The sequence below is a fragment of the Eimeria tenella genome, genomic scaffold (genome assembly GCF_000499545.2).
Source record: "Eimeria tenella Houghton genomic scaffold, Eth_scaff28, whole genome shotgun sequence".
Taxonomy (NCBI): Eukaryota; Apicomplexa; class Conoidasida; order Eucoccidiorida; family Eimeriidae; genus Eimeria; species Eimeria tenella.
In genome coordinates, this window is record NW_013542676.1 from 63,983 (window position 1) to 82,728 (window position 18,746).

Consider the following 18,746-nt stretch of genomic DNA (forward strand, 5'->3'; position numbering starts at 1 on the left):
GGCTGCATTCATTCCCTTTGCTATTTATTTGGCTGTCCTCATAACTATGCATTGTCACTGTTTGTTTTTTCAAGAATGCATGTGTCATTCAACGTGAAAACCGCATTATCCATCTATTGACGCTGCCTGCCCCACTATTCCGCTGCACGCCTATGGCGCGAGTCACGGTATTTTTTTGGTCCATTACTTTCTAGGCAGCCCTGGTTTTCCTGCTCGCCCCATATGCCGCGATTATCCTTTTTTTCATCTGTTGTCTTCTCCCTGTCACTTGCTTGCCCCTGTTGCGCCTCAGAAGCTCGTTTGATCATTTTGCCGCGGACTACAACAGTTGCTGCTACAGTTGTTGTTCATGCTAATGTCGTTAAAATTCTCTTTGTGCCCCTGCGCTCATGTGCTGTCCGTTCTTTGTCTATTTTCCGGGCAGCAGCAAATGTTGTACGCAGTCCAAGTCCGAAGGAGTGCTTCCACTGTGCACCCCAAAGTTCGAATACTTAACCCTAAACCCTACTATACTATTAATCCTAAACCCTAAAGCCTCTAAGGTCCAGACACAGTGCCCTTCTAATTATTGGGACGATCGGGGCAACAAAACGCGCCCAAGTATATTGCTCTGCGTTTGCGATTAACACTGCTTTTGTTGGCATCGATAGTGCTGCCACAGAAGCAGAAACAAACTGCCTCTCCAGGCAAAGAGAAGGCGCCTAGGCTCCCGCTTGCTTCCGCCGCGCAACCTCTCGCTGCAGAAGTTGCGCCACAGCTGCCTTTACCTGCTGCATGCACCCTGCAGAGGCAGCTGTAGCGTCTTCAGCGGCCAACGTCGTTGTCTCATTTGCTTTTGCTGCTTCGTGCTTCGACACAGCAGCAGCTGCAGCAGAGATCGCCTGGGAAGCCACAGCAGGGAGTCCTGCCACTGCAAGATACAGCAGACGAGCAGCAGCACTGTGATAAGCTTCTCTTTGTGCTTCGTAGATCTCTGTGTCTACTGGCACTACTGCTGCTCCTTCTCTTTCTGTTCCAGACACCGCCGCTGAACGCTCTGCTTCCGGCGTCGCTCCTGCCGGCGCCGCTGATGGGGATTCTGTTGCTGCTGCTGATGGCTCCGTTGCACCCACTACAGGTTCTGTTGCTAGTGCTGCCGAGGTGTCAGCTACTGATGTTGCTGAAGGAGCTTCTGGGGCCGTTGCTGCAAGTTCTGCAGCCGCTGGCTCCGCGAGATCTGTTGTTTCTACCGTAGCTGCTGCTGGCTTTCCAGCCGCAGGCGCCTCAGATGCTGGTATTGTTCTGTCAGATGCTCTTATCTCTGCTGGCGACTCGGATGTCTTTGCTGCGGAGTCGCAAGCAACCGTTTCTTGCTCAGGCGCTGCCACCGTTTCTTCAGCCAGTGATGTCTCCTGTGCAACGGCTGCTTGCGCTGTTCTTTTTGGGGAGGTGGCTGCTGCTGCTGTCTCTGCTTGAGAAGTCAGCACAGTAACAACCACGCAGCTCAAAGCATCGACAAGAGCTTCTGTAAGCGGAAACAAGCTGCTGCTGCTCGCAGCGTTTTCACTTATGGGCGGCAACTGCTGTAGAAACGCCTCAAGCGTCTGCAGTGGATGCTTCTGCCGCGCTACCAATGTAGATAGTTCGCTCATGTTGTTGTCGCTGCCGCTGGTGCCGTCATTACTGCTGCTCCTGCTGACGAGGGGAGACACCGAGAGTTGAAGAGAAAGCGCAGGCGTGAGACAGGAGACTGCTGCTGCTGCGACGCGACACGGGAAAGGGCGATACAGCGAACCACTACCAGCAGCAGCGTGCTGGCTACACAGACGCCCGAGACGCAGCAGAAGACCCCGAAATTGCGCTGCAGCATGATGCCGAGAAGCCGGCCACTTGGGCAGCAAATCTGCCGCCGCTCGCGCTGCTTCTGTCCCACCTTCTGCTGCACTTGGTGCTGCTGTCGCTCCTGCGCTCTCTGGAGATAGTGATGAACCTGCCGCTGTTACCTTTCTTTTATCTAACTTTGCCTTCCCCGGTGCGGCAGGCTTTGACGCTGCTGCTGCTGCTTCGGCGTCCTCAGCCGTCGCCATGGTGTGTGGAGTTAACGCTGGTTGCTCCGAATCGCCTTTTTGTGCTGTTGCTGCTGCGGTTTCTGCGGGAACTCCTATTGCTGTTGTGGCACACGCCTGTTCGACTGTGTAGGCGAAGCCACTCAGCCGCTGCAAAGCAGCTCCTATGCGTACGCACCACTCTGGCTGTTCTTGCTGCTGTTGCTCTCCTTGCTGATCTCGTTGCTGCGGAGGCATACTGTTCCAGGGGCCACTCGCAAGAGCAAGTGCCTCTACAGCGACAAGCGCTGTAGCAAGCGTCAGCACACCCTCAGTGTCTCTCGAAACCGGAGTAGCTTGAGGTGTGTTTGCTGCTGTTGTTCGTGTTGCTGCTGATGTCAGCGACTGCCCTCCTGCTGCTGCTGCAGTGATACTTGAAACCGCTGATTCAATAAGCTGCGAGCAGTGCATTAGCAGGCGCGTGCTGGCCTGACCTTCGGCACCTTCTGCTTCCGGTGCTGCTGTTACAGCTAGCTCCGCTGTTGCTGCTGCTGCAGCCGAGCTGGAAGCACGTGCCGCTGCCTCGTACAGACTGCGCAGCAGCTGAACTGTCTCCACTGGAGACTCCAGTGTTGCTTGTTCGCAGAGCCGCACAAGAAAGCAAGGGCATTCTAACGGAGATAGCAGTTCCAGGAAAGCAGCATCAGCAGCAGTACCGCCAACCGACGCAGCTGCCGTTCCCACCACACAGAAGCACCGCTGCAGTAGGCAGAGTGCTGCCTTGGATAACTCACCAGGCGGCAAGTCTACCCCTTTAGATGCTACAACTGTTGCCGCTGCAGGTGCTGCTGTATCTGCAGGAAGTGACAATGCAGCTGTGGATACATCACGCACAGCTGCAAAGAAGGAAACGGAAGCAGTTGCTTCCTTCAGGGATGCTGGCCGCTGCTGCAGCGCAGCAGCTAAGCGCCATACGTGAGAAATGCAACAGTATATAACTCTTCCTGCCGCAGCTGCTGCAGCCTCTCTCGGTGCAGTTGCTGAGGATGCTGCTGGTACATTCGAAAGTTCAGCTGCGGGCAATTCGCTCTCTTGCTGCTTCACAAAGCCAGCAGCAGCAGCCGTAGTGCTGCTGTCCTCCTGCGCCTTCACCTGATCTGTAGCAACGATTACTGTTGTTGCTGCAGCCTTTGCGAGGGCCGCTACAGCCTCACAGGCCCGCTGCCACGTGCGAAGGTGAAACGACGCAGCAGCTGCTGAGCCCTGAGAAGCACGCCGCTCACTAGCAGCAGCACCATGTGCTGCTATTGTTGTAGGGGCAACAGCTGCATATGGCGCGCCGACAAAATCTGCTGCACTGTCAGCAGCCAACCAATTATCTGCCCAGTCTGTATCTCCACTGGAATCTTGCTGCTGGTGCTGCTGCCGTTGTTCAGGAGACTCCGAGAAGGAAACGCAGAGTAGAAGGCTGGTCGTTATCTCCAGTCTCCAGCACAGCTCGTCGTGTTCTTTTTCTAGCCAGGTTGTTGCAGCAGCACGAACCTCCGCCTCTGCTGCTGCTTCTCTTGCCTCTGCGGCTACCGCCTCTATCGGCTGCAGCAGCAAATCCGTAAGCCTACCCAATGCACGGCAGCTCGCCACGGTGAGTGATGCATCCTCTCTTGGTGTTTCTGCGGCATTTGCTGCTGCTGGGCCGGTGCTGCTGCGTGCAACTGCTGCAAGTGCAGCAAATGCAACCTCGGCAGGAACAAAAGTCGGTGAGTCGTCTGGTGTGGAAAGCGGCCGACACAGCACTAACAAGCCATGCAGCAGTTGCTGCCGCTCCTGCTGCTGCACCTGCTTCTCGCCTTGTAAAAGAGCAGCCATAATGTGCAACGATAGAGGAATAGAACACGGTTCCATGGCGGCAACCCACTGCTCTCGCTGCTCAGAGAAGGCAGCAGCAGCCCTACCAGCAGCAGATACACCAGAGGCAGCAGGAGGACAGGTCACATAGCCAAGCAGCTGGCACGCCAAAAGAAGGCGGCGACGCAGCAGCCAGTCCGCGGGAGCTTGTGCTGGTTCTATTCGTCCTGCTCGTGTCGCTGCTGCTGCGAGTACCTTTGCTGATGACTGAGCTACGTCCCCCAGCGGCAGCAACAGCTGGCCTACAAGCCTCCAAGGGCTAAGGCAGCAGCCAGCCTCCGCAAATTTGAAGAGAACTCTCAGAGACATCGCTGTGAGCTGCTGATGCTGCTGCTGTTGCTGCGCATATACATCCTCAGTCGTCAACCCGCACGTCACCGCTGCCTGAAGACGCAGTAGGGCCGCTCTGCGTCGCGCTGCAGTTGCTTCATCTTCTGCTGCTGCCGCCGCTGCTGCTATTGCATGCGTATCGGGTGTGGAAGGCGAGTCCGGTGGCATAGGCGGCGCAATGTGCCGCAGCAGCGCAGTAACTGCAGCAGAGACCGCCACCTCTTGCTGCCGCAGTAGCGGCTCCGGCAGCCCCACCTCGGTGCCTGTTGCCGGTTTAATGAAGCGCTGCAGCAGCAGTAATAGCAACTGCAGACCCCAACCAGCGAGCGTGAGCCCTTCGTCTCGGCGTGTTCCAGTCTGTGGCTGCGGCTGATCTCGAACACCCCGCAGCAGGAGCTCGCATGCTGCCCGAACTAGTGGAGCAAGGCTGTCGATCAGGCAATACTCTGCTGCATTTGCTCCTGCAGAAGCCCCTGCTGTTGCTGATGCTGTTACACGCTTCGCCTTGTACTCCTTCGCTGCAGAGACAGTCCAATGGTGCTGCTGCTGATGCAGCTCCGGAAGGTTCAGCAGCAGCACAAGGCATTCTGCTGCTGCTGCACAAACGATTGGTTGCACTTCCGCGGAGCTGCTGTCACTTAAGTCGTCACAGAATCCAGAGTCCGCTGTTGGCTCTCCTGCGGCTGCTGAAGGTGCAGATATACCCGGGAGGGGCCTCCATACGAGGCCTGTGAGGGGAGGCAGCGCGCGTGCTGCTGCAAGAGGGGACAGCAACATCTTTGGGGTCTGAGGCAGCAACTGCTGAGCCAGAAGCAGCAAATCCGTGGGGCTGTGGCTGCTGTTGCTGTTGTTGCTGCCGCAAGGTGTAAGGGAGGAAGGGTGGCAGTTCAATGATGGGGAAGCAGCAGTACCGCTACAGCACAGATAAGTGAGTAGTGATACCCACTGCAGCAGATTCGTGGGGCCCCACAGACGGACTTGCTGCAACAGCAGCTGCAGAAGCAGCTTTTGTTGCAGCGATTCTTGCTCAGAATTGAGGGCCTCAAACAGGAAAAGTGCCAGATGAGGATTAACTGCCACAGGAGCAGCAGCAGCTGCTACCGACTCCGGCGCAGCCGCCGCAGCAGCAGCAACTGCTGCAGCCGTGCGAGCCCAAGGCGTTGCCTTCAAAGGAAGAGACAGCGATAGCAGGGCTTGCGCTGCTTCTCTGCGCACAACGAGAGATGGTGCGGCAGCAGCAAACTCTGCGATCGCGACAATAGCAGGCAGCAGAGCTTGGAGAGACAACGTTGCGGCAGCCAACTGGCTGTCGCCTATGTCTGCTGCTGCTGCTTCTTCTGCATCCCTAGTTGCCGATGCTTCTGACAAGGCTTGAATCCGCAGCAGAGCAGCAAGGCACCGAATAGCCGGTACTGCTGAAACTAGCTGCAGCACAATCTCACTGCTGCTGCTGCTCCTTTCCGCAGCAGACTGAGTTGAAACGGAAATGAGGTACGCGGCCTCTGCTGCCTGAGGTCAGCAATAACACACAAGCCTTAAAGCATAATCCCTCGGCTGTCTGCTTCATGTCTTACTCTGAGTTTTGCACCCTATCTTAGGCCTACGTAATAGCCCCAAACCTTACGCCACGTGAACTCTAGGCGTCTGATAAGTCTAGAAAGCCTGCTGTATATGACCTGAATTACAAGCCTCCACGTTTTAGAACCTCATATTAAGTTCCTTTGATACACGCAGTACTCACTGCGTGTGATATGGGGCCCCTAATGGCGGCAACCAGAGCAGCGGGTCCTGCAGCGGCAGCTGCTGCTGCCTGCTGCAGCAGACAGACCACCAGATGCCGTGCTGCGTCAGCTGTCAGCACTGCAGCTCGAGATATGTAGGGCTGCAACGTGCGCAACAGCAAGGCGAACTGCAGAGCCCGGAACAGCTGTTGCTGCAGTACGCTTAGCTGCTGCTCCTGCAAGCCCTCTGCAGGCGCCACAACTTCAGATAGGCTGCCTGCCGCTGCTGATGAACCCTTTTCTGCTGCTGCTACATTGGTTGCCCGCCTTACTGCTGCCACGACAGGGAAGGCTGCGCCAAGAAAGCGAATAACGCACAACAGTGCACACGGAGCGGATACCCCGCCTGCAGCTACTGCTGGGGCTGCTACAGCTTCACCAGCGGCAGCAGCACTTGCAACTTCCTCGGCTGCCTCTATTGATGAAGTAACCGTTAGCGCCAGCTGCAGGAGCTCTTCACAGTCCTTGGTGCTGGCATCGGCGGCTGCGGCATCAGTCGTAGGCGTTGCTGCTACTGCTGCTGCTGCACGGTGCTCAGGCGCCTGCAGCAGCGGCAGCAATCTGGCTGCGACAAGCGACAAACTGCATAGCCGGCTGGAGCCTAGTAGGACCGAGGACTCCTCGCACTCCATTTCTGTTCGTTGCATAGGCAACTCTAAAAAGGCCTTCAAGTGCTTGTTCACCGCTTGCAGGCCTTTCACGTCTGCATTCTCTTGCCCCTGCTGCTGCTGCCGCGGGTGGACGGCGAGCTGCAGCAGGCCGTAAAGCTCACCTGCTACGTCAGCAAAAAGCAGCCGCTCCAAAGCGGGAGCAGCAGCAAAGGCCTTCTCGCAGCAGCACCAGAGACTGTCCACCACGTGAAGAGGTATCCGCTGCTGTTGCGGCTGCTGCGGTTGCTGCTCTTGCTGTTGCGTTTGCCTCTTCTGCTGCTCCTGTCGCTCCTGTTCCTGCGCCCGGAAGACACTAGAAAGGACTGCGCCGACTGAGCTCATCAGCAACGTAGTTCCCCCGCCACTTCCGGCTGGATCAAATTCATCAGCATCGGCATCTGCGGCAGCAGATGCCGACGCAGCAGCACTTGTCACACCGGTGCCGCTTCTCCTTCTCAGACGTGGAATACCCAGCCGTTGAAGCAGCTGCTGCGATCGGGTAGTCCTATGATTTCCCGACGTTTTGTGAGATGAAGCACCAGCACCTCCTTCAGCTGCCGCTGTTGCTGCTGTCTCTAGTTTATTACCGCGTTGACTGCGGCTAGCAGAGGCAACAGCCGTAGAGGCACTGACGGGCATCTGACGCCCCCAGCTGCAGCAAGCAACCCATGAGGTCTGCTCCAATGCTGCTGCTGCAGCATCAGAGCAGCAGCTGCAACAAGACAACAGACGCCGCAGCAGTTGCGACCCCTGGAGAACGCGGTGAACCTGCGGCGGATATTCTGCCCTCCATCCAGTCTCTGTTGTTACTTCTGCGACTCCTGTAGCTGAACATGATTTTTCCGGTGGTGTTGTTTGTGCTCCTGGTGCAACCATGCCTACTGCTGCTGTTGCTGCTAGCTCTCCTGAGGTGTCTGCTGGGGCTGCTGTTGGGGCTGCTGATAATGCAGCTGCTGGCAGCCATAATGCACCGAAGGGAGCAGCAGCAACATCAGAAGCGCAGCGCCACTGTGCTTCCCAAAGAGTAGGGCCCTGCAGGCTGTTTGTTGCTGCTGGGCATCCGATTAGTAGGGCTGGGTCCGCTGTACCCAGCTGCTGCTGCCGTTGCACAAGCTGCTGCACAAGCTCCTGCTGTTGCTGTAGCTGTTCCACAGACGTGGCGCGCAAAGCTGCAACTGCTGCTACAGCAGCGGGGCTGATGCAGCAGGCAACCGCTGCTGTAGGAAAAAGGACAGAAGTAGCAGCAGGAATGGCCATGGCAGATAAAGCTAGCTGCAGCAGCTGCTGCTGTTGCTGCTGCTTGCTGCACTGGCTCTTGTTATGCGGCAGTAGAGAGAGAGCTTCAAGGGCCGCCGCCTCAAGCCCAGCATGAGCGACAGCGGCAGGGGCAGCCCCCATGCAGAAACAGCGGCAACAGACTATCTGCTGCTGCTGCTGTTGCTGCGCTTCCAGTGATCCGTCGTCAAGCGCTGTGGTGTCTGGCAGCGACAATCTGCTGTTGTTGCTGTTGCTTGTGCTGCAGCTGCAGCAACACAAAATCAACGAGGCCTCGACAATGAGTGTCACTAAACCACAGGCAGTTTCTTCATCAGCTGCTGCAGCTGCCGTCGCTGGTTGCTGCCGCATGAATGCCGCAAGGGCCCTAAAGGCGCAAGTGAGTTCTAAAATCAAATCCCGGATTGCTGCCGTTGGTGGTTCCGTTGCTGTTGCCGCTGTTGCTACTGTTCCTGTTGCTGCTCCTTCTGCTGCTGCTGCTGCTGCAGATGCTGGACCTGGCATTGTGCCTGCTGAAGTAGAAGCTGCAGGCGCAGTGGATGCCGTGTCGCGCATGACGATTGACCCACTACCTGCAGGCGCCGCTGCAGCAGCAGCAGCAGTAGCAGCAATGCGGCGAAGGCGATTAATGCTGCTGCTGGTGTCTCTTAAAGATAGTGTTCTGCGGCAAGCACGCAAGAAGCAGCAAACTGCTGGAGATAGCAGCGGCGCCTTCATCGTCTCCCCTTCTCCCGCAGGGAATACAGCAGCAGCCGCTGCCGCAGTTGCCGCTGCAGGCTGCTGCAACAAGGCCTCCGATAGCAAAAAGAAGCATGCGCGTTCGGCTGCTCCTCCCCGAGCCAACACGCCGCACAGATCTGCAGCAGTCGCAGCAGCATAATGAAGAGCAGCAATGGCACTGAGTAGCATCTCGAGTTGCAGTCGAAGCAGCAGAAGTAAGGGCTGCCTAGACAAAGAGATAAGCATGTGGATTAGCTGCAGCCCGTCTTTGGCAGAAAACAGAGCATACCCGCCATGTCCCGGTGGAGTCGATCTTCCTCAGCTGTTGTTGACATGGCTGCTGCTGCTCTTGCCGACTGCTGCAGTTGCTGCTGCAGTTCTATGTTTGAGCGAGCAGCGACGCAAGCAGCAAGGCCAAGAGAAGAGCCCCACAGAGCTGCAAACTCGCTAGAATGAAGTCGCCTTTCGCCGTGTTCCTCTACTGCAGCAGCAGCAGCAGCATCCGAGGCTGCTGCCGCAGCTGCCTGCATCAAGTCGCGCTGCAAGGGGTAGACGGCACTTGGGGAGCTGGAGGTACACCTAAAACGCCAAATGCATGCGGCCGCCTGCCTTTGCGCTGCATACCACAGCGAGCAGCGTACCTGCAGCAGCTGGTGGGGCTGCTGTTGCTGCTGCTCCTGCTGCTGCCGCAAGTTCGGTGCCGCTGTGAGCACAGCCACCAAACACTCCCGCAGCGCAGGGAGAGGAGAGGAAATAGCGACGCCTCCTGCTGTGCAGATACACTCTTCAATTATGTCCAGGGCAGCACGCAGCAGCAGCGGGTGCGTGCTGCTGCTCCCGCTGCTGCTGCTGCGGCTGGAACTGCTGCCGCTGCTCTCGCTGCCCGTACAAGTGCCGCCACTGCTGCTGGAGACTGCAGGAGCACTCGTTGGAGCTGTGCGAGGTAACTTTGATGCCGCTCCTACTGCTGCTGCAGCTACAGCTCGACTGAGACAATCAACCAAGCACAACTGTTGCTGAGGATGCAGCAGCACCAGTAGCTGTTTCGCTGCATGCGAAACGAGTGCCTGAGAGTGCAGCGTTTCCAGGGAGACACAGCAAACAGTGGGCGTGGTCCTCCCGTTGCTGCAGCTGCAGCTGCATGGGCCCCCGCACTGCTGCTGCATACCCTTGCCTGCCCCTGCCTTCTTGCTGCTGCCGCTGCTTGTGCAGCTGCAGCACCAATCTGCAGCTGCCAGCTGAGTCAGCAGGGTGAACAGACACTGCAGTGCTGAGGACACCAGGGAGGCAGCGGCAACGCTGTTAAGCAGCAAACGGCAGAGACAGGGGACAGCAGCAGCAACAACCTGACGAACCAGACCTAGCTGTCTTGCTTTTGTAGACAGGAGCTGCAACAGCTGCGCTTGCTGCTGCTGCTGCTGCTGCTTCAGTAGCAGTGGGAAATGCCTTGTCCCACCTGGCCCCTTCTTCGTGCCTGATGTTGCTGTTATATGCAGTAAAAGCCACTGCCTGCGTAGCAAGGCCAATGCGTCCTCAATACTCCGCACTTCCGAAAATAAACCCTTGGTAGCAGCAGCACCAGGAGTAGCAGCACCAGCAGCGCCAGAAGCTGCTGCGTAAGTCAAGCACTGGCCAGACGAAAGCCACGCAAAGTCTGCTGTGTTACTGCTTGCCGCTGGTTTGTCAGCTGCCTCTTCAGAAAGGCTGGGTGATGTCTTCCGCGAAAGTTGCTGCTGCTGCTGTTGCTGCTGCTGCTTCTGCTGCTGCATGCCCGCTACAGCTTTGGCTGCTAGGAGGACCGCAAGTGCTGCTGCTGCATGCGGCACGTTTTCCTGAGCTGCTTCAAGTGAGTCCTCTTCCTCCTCTGCAGCAACGTCAGCGGCAGATGCGGCAGCGGCAGGCTCCGGTGCTGCGGCTGCAAGAACAGCAGCAAACAGAGAATCCCCAACAGGCGCAGCAACACCTCGAGGGAAGGCCCACACGACTTGCTGCAGCAGCAGCAGTGCCTCTCTCGTGGCTTCGGCAGAAGCAGCGCTGCTGATATACTTGCTGCTGCTCTTGTTTCTGTTGCTGCTGCCCTTGATGCTGCTGCAGCGGAGACATGTCAAGGTTAGTGCGAAAAGTTTTCCAGCCAGGGCTTCTCCGCACGCCCCTGTTGCTGCAACTGCTGTCCTCAGGGCCTTCGCAACTGCTGCTGCTGTTGACACTGTCGTTGTTGTTGGCGTCGCTGCTGCTGCACCAGCTGGCTGTTGCAGCAACTTCGAACTGACGGCAACGAGCAGCGGCAGTAGAGGAGATAACACCTGTGGGCAGGCTTTTATTAGCTGCCCACAAATCAAAAGGGGAGGCAAGGGAGACAGAACCTTGCTTCGGATGTCTGCAGCAGCAGCAGTTCCTGCTGTTGTTGATCCTGCCGTTGGTGGAGCTGCGGCGGCCGCAGCAAGGGCGGAAGAAACCGCCGCAGGCAGGTGCAGTCCGTCAGCTGCTGCTGCCAACAGCCGGGCAGCAACACGATGCCACACCTCACAATCATTTTTCCGCTGCAGATGCAGCAGCAGCAGCCGCATCAGCTGCTGTTGCAGGGCCGTAGGAGGCTGCTGGCAACACAGCAGCAGGAGCGACTCTTCAAGCTCCTCCAGCGCTCCCGCCTCCGCTGCCGCACCATCTTCCCAGCGCGAAGCCCATTCCTGCTTATGCTCCTGCTGCACTTGCTGTTCGTGAAATTCATGCGTTCGGTGCTTCTCGTATTGCTGCCCGTATTGCTGTTCGTCACAGTTCTGATGCTGCGGCCAGCCCGCCCACTGGCACTTTTGCTCTTGCTGCTGATTCTGCAGCTGACGCTGTAGCAGCAAGAGCTCTATGCGGCGCAGAAGCTGCTGCTTTGCAAGGTCCTGTCGACTGTTAGCAGCAGCAGGGAGTGCAGCGAGCAGACGCAGCGCTTGAACTGCTGCAGCAAGTGGTGACGCAGTACCTGGCTCCATTCCTGCTTCTCGTGCTGCTGCTGCTGTTGCTCGTGCCACTCTTATTGAAAGTGCTCCCGCACCTGATTATGAGCAGAAACATCCAAAGCGCAGACGCCTGCAACTCCGCTGCTGCTGTTGCTGTTGCTGTTGCTGCCGCTGCTGCTGCGGTTGCTACCTTGGCAGCGACACCCAGCAACTGGAATATAAAGCTGTCCCGTCAACGATCTGCACTTCGCTGCCGCTGCTGCAGCACTTGCGGCTGCTGGCACTTTCGCTGCAGCAAAGAGATAGCCATGCAGGAGTCAGCGAAGAGATAGCCATGCAGGGGTTGCGCGGTCTGTGCCTTTCTCTCACCGGCAACCGCAGCAACGCCTCCAGTAGCCACCGTGTCTGCGGCTGCAACGGCATCAGAGACAGACTCTTGCCCTCTATACCATTACTGCTCTTGTCACGGTTGCTGTTGCCCGTGCTGCCGCTTCTGCTGCTGCGGCAGGTGCTGCAGCTCCTGCTGCTACTGCAGCTGTCCCGTGGCTTCTGCGCTCGTCTTCAGCTTCAAAACTCCTCAAGACCATCTCCGCTTTGGCCAGAGATAGCATCAACCCCTCTGTAATTAATGCTACTACTGTTATGGCTCTTGTTGCTGCGGCGGCGGCGGATACAGCGGCAGCGACGCGCGAGAGCTCTGACTCACTGGAACATTAAAAAAATAGCAGCATAAAAACATAAAAGGCCAAGAAAATGAAAGCACATGCTGCAGCTGGAGCTGCAGCTACAACGGCAGCAGCAGCAGCCGCTGTTCCTGTTGTCACTGTCTCGTGGGCCCCCAGGGCCTCCAGTCGGCTGCAGCTACAGCTGCTGCCGATTATGCAGACAGCAGCAGCAAAGTTAATATATTATTTTTACTCCTCTTGAGGTTGAGCTGTTAGCAATAGCAACGACACCTGCTGCTGCAGCAGGCCTCTTGCCGACGTGACGTGTGGGCAGCAGCAGCAGCACCAGCTGCTGCTGCTGCTAACGCAATTGCAACTACGGGAGAAACTGAGACAACTGCAGTAGTAATAGACTCCTGAGCTCGCAAATTGCATGAGGACAGGCGGCTTTCGTTGAAAGCAGACACTGCTGCAGCGTCGGTCCGCAGCCGACAAAAGAGCGCAGCAACTGAAACACAGCAGCAACTCCAACAGCAGCAGCATCCTCATCAATTTCAACAAGTGCAGCATTAATTCAGCACAGTGGAAGGTCAGAAACGACTGCAAACATGGGAGGCGGGCATCGCGGCAGCTCCCGCCGCCGCAGCCCCAGTCTGCTATTTCGGCAGCGCTCTCTGCTGCTGCTGCTCCTGCATCCCTTTCTCCTTTCTCGTATGGCGACGGCTTCTGATGCTAGTGCTCTCGAGCAGGCTGCAAACCACAGCGTCCCTGCCCACAGCAGCAGTAGAAGTACCTACGACGGCGACGGCAGCAGCAGCTACAGGAACAGCAACAACAGCAGCAACATAAGCAACAGCAGCAGCAGCAGCAGCAGCAACAGCGGCAGCAGCAGCAACGTGCTGTTACGCGACTTTTCCGAGCAGCTGAGCACAATTTTGCGTCCCCTCAAGCCAAATGCAGAACCCACCGTATTTCCACCTCTCTCTGTACAGTGAGCAACAGCAGCAACGCCAACTGCAGCTGCACAAGAGAAGACAGTCAAACTAGTGGCAGTAGTAGTGGTCTGTATGGTGACTGCGTCAAGAGAGACAGCACGCCAAGGATTAGCCAAAGAGGAACGAGACCAACAAAGACAAACAAACAGACACCAAGGCTGGCAACTCATAGCACAGACATGAACAAATCGACAAAGACCATCCGACCAGCCGAGACAAATGAGAAAAGAGAGGGAAACAAAACAAATTGACGAGGGCTTGGCGGTTCTAGCTGCCAGCTATCTGCGTAGTTTTAGGACTTGCCTCTCCACTAATTTGCCTTTTGTACACTTCATCTGTTTTCCTGGTTGGCTCGCTGCCTGTGCATTTCAGAGAGAAGGCGCATCGGCATGACAGCATGGACTGGGCATTGTTTTGCCTCACTTTGACTGATGCTGAAATCAAAGACAAGATTGGAGTAGTTCGACAGATAATACCGCTTGTTGCTGCACAGAATGTATGTTTTGCCTGTCTGCTTCATCTCCCTTTCGTGCCTTCTTTCTGTTTGTGCCGCCTCATTCTGCATCTCTTCTCGTACTTGCGTCTGTGCGTTTCTGTTGCTCAGCTTGTTGGCCCCATCGTCTCTTTGTCTCTCTTTTTGTGTCTCTCTTCTGTGCCTCCATTCTCTCTTCTGTCTGACATTTAGAACCTCTGTTTCTTCCTTGTTCGCTTGCTTCTGTCAGAACCGTTTTCTTTTTATCTGTTTGCTATCGTGCCATTAAAAGGATTATATAAAATGCTTTTTATCAGGGCTTGAAGCTCAGGTTTAAGGTTCACGGCTGCTGTGTGCGATCCAGGGCATGCGGGAAAGTGACGTGTTGGTGTGTTTATTTCACCACATGTGGGCTGGCTGTTACAGCTCTGCGTTGTCTTTGCCTGCCTCTGCCTCCTTGTCTTCTCTCTCGCGCGAGCAAGTGCAACAGCTGATTCAGCATAACAATGAGCCCTTCAGGTTTAAGGAGCAGACATTGGAGGAAATCGACAAGATGATCAAGCTGTTTGCGGTCAGCCAGAATCACGGAGGGTTTAGGGTTAAATCCGTATGGTTCCGTATGGTTTCATGGTTCGAGTCTAGGATCTGTAGAGGCCTCTATTTAGCAGGTTTACATGGCGTAGATTTCAGGGTTCGTTGCATAGAGGGCGGGCAGATTATGCGCAGTCTATTCCTTTCCTTCTTGGCGTGTAGACATGAAGGTTGGAACATAGGGTTTAAGGGTTCAGGGTTTAGAGTTCAGGGCTTTTGCTTCAGGAAGGTCGCTCCGCTGCGTATTGGGAGGCTGCGGACTGGCGAAAGAGCTGGTGGTTTAGCATCTCCTTTATATTTTTAATCTTCTGCTTTTTGTTTTTTGTTGGGAAGGCAGCAGCGAAGACATACAGAAGACGGCAAAGAGAAAAGAAAAAGAACAGAGGAGCCGCCCCGCTGACTAGCCCAAAATACTTATAAACAAGCAATAAGTTGCGTATGTTACTAGATAGTCAGTTTGCTAAATAATAAACTGGCTGAGCGCTAAAAAAAAGCCGTGCTACTATATACTTCTGTTGCCAACTCCGGTCAGCCGTGCAGCAGCAACAAAGCACAGGCTGCCAGAGATCCGCATCGGCGGCAGCTTCTGCGGCAGCTTCTGCTTCATCTTCTGCTGCTGCTGCTGCGGTAACTTTTCCTGCAGCTGCTTTTCTTCTTGCCGCAACGTTTCATGTTTCGTTTCATATGAAGAGGAGCGTATTTCGTCTTGCTGTTGCTATTCCAGTTTTTGATGCAGCAGCACCTTCTCCCTCTCCGTCTACATCTGTTTGTCTGAATGCTGCGGCAAAGTAGTGCAGCAGCAACAGCAGCAGTGCAAGTGGCCCTCGCTGCGGCTGTAACTCCTTCGATGAAGTACCTTTCGTTCGTTCTAACGATGCGGTGTACTGCGGGCAGCCCGCAATTTCTGCTGTTATCGCTGCTGCAGCGGAGGTTTTGTGCTGCTTCAATCGCTGCTGTTTCACTTTTTATTGTTGGCTCAAGATATTCCCGCCAAAACGAACTCCAACCTTCAACGCCAGGTTTTGGTTACTCTTCATCGATCAGTTTATTCCTATTTTTAGCGTTTAGCTGATTGCCAGTTTACAAGTGTCATGCCCGCCACTTGACTTGGCCACTCATGCCCAATAGCGATTCCTTCAGCGCCTTCGGGTTTGCCCAAGGAGAAAATAAATATGAGTCATCGTCGTCTTCCTCCAGTGCCTAATCAATAAAAAATATCAATTAAAAGGACTTGGAGGATGTAATTGATCATTTGCCCCTTAAATAGTTTCTTAGTGACTGCGGAAAATACGCCAATTAATCAAGGATTCGGACATGCTGGCTGACTGCTTTATCTGCAACCATTTGGTTGCTGATAAAGCGGTCAGCCCGCCCGTAGCTCCTTATCAGACTATGTATTTATTTATTTAAAGTTACCTTTTCTTCTTGTCTCCTTTTGTGACAGTAAGCCAACACTGCTTTGTGCGTCTCCGCGTCCATACGAGGCTCACGCACAGGGGGGCCTGCAGTAACCAGCAACAGCAACAGCAGCGGCACCAAAGAAGCAGTAGGCAGAAGCATCCGCAGGAGCAGCAGCAGCAGTTCATCGAAGGCAGCGCCACCCACATGCTCATTGGAGGGAAGCAGAAACATCAAGCGGCGAAATTAAAGCTATGACGCCAAACCTGTCCCAAATTTAATATCTTCTCCAAGCCCCACGAATGCAAGCCTCAGTTCAGGTTTTAGGGTTTAACGGTAGGGCTTCACACATATAGGTCTAGCCCTCAGAAGCTAGGGACTACAGGTTGACCCTTGCCTGCACATTTTGGTTGCAGCCTGACGACAGTCTTTGTTTTTTCATTTGTCCCGAGATATTTACTCAGAGGCTCTTCCTGCTGGAGCTGCTTCCCCGTCCACCATAGACACGCATTCTCCGCAGTTATGCTCTGTAGAATCAGCAGAAGCGCGTCAGCAGCAGTATTAGTAGCAACAACTCTTGCCGGCATCACCCCAGCAGCAACGTCAAAGCAGCACAAGCTTGCACCAGCAGCAGCACCATAACCCCAACAGCAGCAGCAGTTCCTTCATCATCCGTAGCAGCTGCGTTTGATACATGGGAGATATCCTGCGAATCATTCATTTCTTTTCCCTCAATAATCAATCTGGTGGGTTCATAGGGAGGCAAGCCGTGGAATGCGGGATAGGCGATTTGCACAGCACCCTTCAGCGTGTTCAATTTTTCTTCAACTGTTTGCAAGCTCAGACAGGTCTTCAAGAGCACCTGCACACTCATCATACGCAGATATTACGTCTTGACTCCTGCAGCCTACAGCCTGAAGCCTCGTCACACAAGCCCACGCATTAGGATTTTAAAATGTGATGGCGAAGCAATGCATGTAGATGCACTAATGCACAGGCAATGGAAAACTCCAGTAAAACCTAAACCGCATATATCAAATTCTCCATAATAGGGGGCAGGACACTGGGAAAAAAGCAGCTTCTTTTCCGTGTTACTATGGTCCGCTAAGGGTGAAAGTAACCTATCTTTAAATAGCATGTTGCAAGGTCAAATGTGATGATAGCGTTTGGCGTTTTAGGATTCCAACTGAGCAATTGTGATTGGTGGATCGTCTTCCTAGATGTTTGCTGTGCGCTTTGTTTTCTCTGCTGGTTATCGTCTGCCGTTGGACAGCCCATTTATTTGATTACTTGTCTATGTGCTTGGTTTTTGGCTGTTTCAATGTGTGTTTGTTTGTTCGTTAGCTCGTCTGTCCGTTTCATTTGTTTGCATTTGTGTGAATTTGTGCGATGCTGCACATGTGTTTCTGTCCATTCGCCCTGTTAATTTCGTATAACCATCTTGTATGTCTGTCTTTTGCACAGACAGTCACATCTGCCTTTTACTGTGCTAGATACTTTGTGTTCCTTGGATTTCTCTCTCGTTTCTGTCGCTCCAGTTAGTCCCCCGTTCGTTTGTGTACCTCCTTGTTTTGCCGCTCCCGTTCTCACAACTCCCTGCCTCTCACTAAAACTCGTATCTCATTATCTGCTTTCTTCTTCTTGATTTTTTCTGTCGCTCATTTTGCCTCTGTGTGCCTGCCTCCTTTTATGTCATTGTCTCCCTTTCGCCTAGTTCTACCATAGCATCAAGCTAAAAGCGCACGAACAGCTGTTGCTGCTGCTGCCGTTGCTGATACTGTGGCTTCTATTGCTAACCATGCTACTTCTGCTGCTACCGCAGTCACTACCGTTTTTCCTGCTGCTGCTGATGCTACTGTACATGCCGTTGTAGCTGCTGGTGTTTGTTGTACCTGCTTGTGGGAAAGTGCCTCCTTAGCCTCTTCAACCGCTTTTAGAATTACGTTTTTTGTTTCCTCCGGTGGTGGATGTCCTGTACGGTAAAAATGCGGGTCTGGATTTGTAGGGGGGCCATCGGGGTACACATTTAAGTTTGATAGGCGGGCTACCTATGCATAGGACACGAAACTTGAGCTCTAGACCTTTAATCCTGAACGCTGAGCCCCAAAGCCTTAACTCTAATCGACGAACTGCTAGGGAGTAGGGGCTTCAGGGAGGTCAAGACACGGTAGACACACGAAGGCCCTGAAGGACAAAAAAGGGGTAGACGATGGGGAAGACAGGGAAGGAGTGATCTATATCAAGGTGACTGAGAAAATAGCCTGCAACGGACTTCCTCAGTGAGCCCTCGCGTCTCTTCGGGCCTAAGGGGCCCATAGGTGGCGAGAGCCTCTGCTGCGTCTGCAAGTTTTAGTGTTTGTATTCTCTTGAGGTGCAGAGAAGTCAACTCATGCATTATGTCTCTAACTTTTTCTTTTGTTTCTACTTCGAACAAAAACTGGTTTGAGTCGTCCGCTGTTTTCACGTGCAGTAACACCATCCTGTAAAAACACCAAAAGGGAGGCAAGGGTGCGACGAAAGGAAGAAAATTCAGCGGAGTAGACCCTGAAAGGGTTTCTTGCTGTACTTGTAAGTCAAGCTTTATGTAGTTTTGACACATTATTGGGAACACAAATAAACACGACGACAGCAATGAAGGCCCAAGCATTCCAAAGACATGCAAGCTGGACAGACACCATGGCGAGCAATGGAGATTGAAGCCTACTTCAGCCTGTATTGCGGGAAGACAGCGTACAAATGCAGAATGACTTAAGAACAAATTTACGAATAGTTGATTGGCTCATGAACTTCCTGCGTGATTTGTTTAAAACCATATGTACGGAAAGGAACTGGCGGAAGGGTCAAAATGTGTAGAACGGCCAAGAGACAGCCGGCGCAGCGGCCCCCGTTGAAAAGTCCATGAAAACATTGATCTTTTAAACGCTAATCAGTATTTTCATTTAGCTTTTGTGATTTATTCTTTTCTTGTCCATTTGCGGCTTGGAATGAGACG

General features: G+C 54.3%; 3 protein-coding genes across 3 annotated transcripts; 1 reads left to right on the forward strand and 2 right to left on the reverse strand.

Annotated features, from left to right (window-relative positions):
- Window positions 1-701: 701 nt before the first annotated feature.
- Window positions 702-11,666, reverse strand: ETH_00012220 (trypsin, putative; the record flags this gene model as incomplete). Its single annotated transcript, XM_013375446.1, has 3 exons — window positions 702-5,768; window positions 6,001-8,822; window positions 8,975-11,666. The coding sequence occupies 3 exons, from the start codon at window positions 11,664-11,666 to the stop codon at window positions 702-704; spliced, it is 10,581 nt and encodes a 3,526-aa protein (XP_013230900.1).
- Window positions 11,667-12,906: 1,240 nt separating this feature from the next.
- On the forward strand, window positions 12,907-14,524 carry ETH_00012225 (uncharacterized protein; the record flags this gene model as incomplete). The annotated part of the gene is made up of 4 exons (XM_013375447.1): window positions 12,907-13,289; window positions 13,666-13,789; window positions 14,130-14,336; window positions 14,519-14,524. 4 exons carry the CDS (start codon window positions 12,907-12,909, stop codon window positions 14,522-14,524), a joined length of 720 nt encoding a protein of 239 aa, XP_013230901.1.
- Window positions 14,525-15,445: 921 nt separating this feature from the next.
- Window positions 15,446-18,233, reverse strand: ETH_00012230 (uncharacterized protein; the record flags this gene model as incomplete). Its single annotated transcript, XM_013375448.1, has 6 exons — window positions 15,446-15,556; window positions 15,773-15,858; window positions 16,146-16,281; window positions 16,392-16,616; window positions 17,647-17,802; window positions 18,027-18,233. The coding sequence occupies 6 exons, from the start codon at window positions 18,231-18,233 to the stop codon at window positions 15,446-15,448; spliced, it is 921 nt and encodes a 306-aa protein (XP_013230902.1).
- Between the last annotated feature and the right edge of the window lie 513 nt (window positions 18,234-18,746).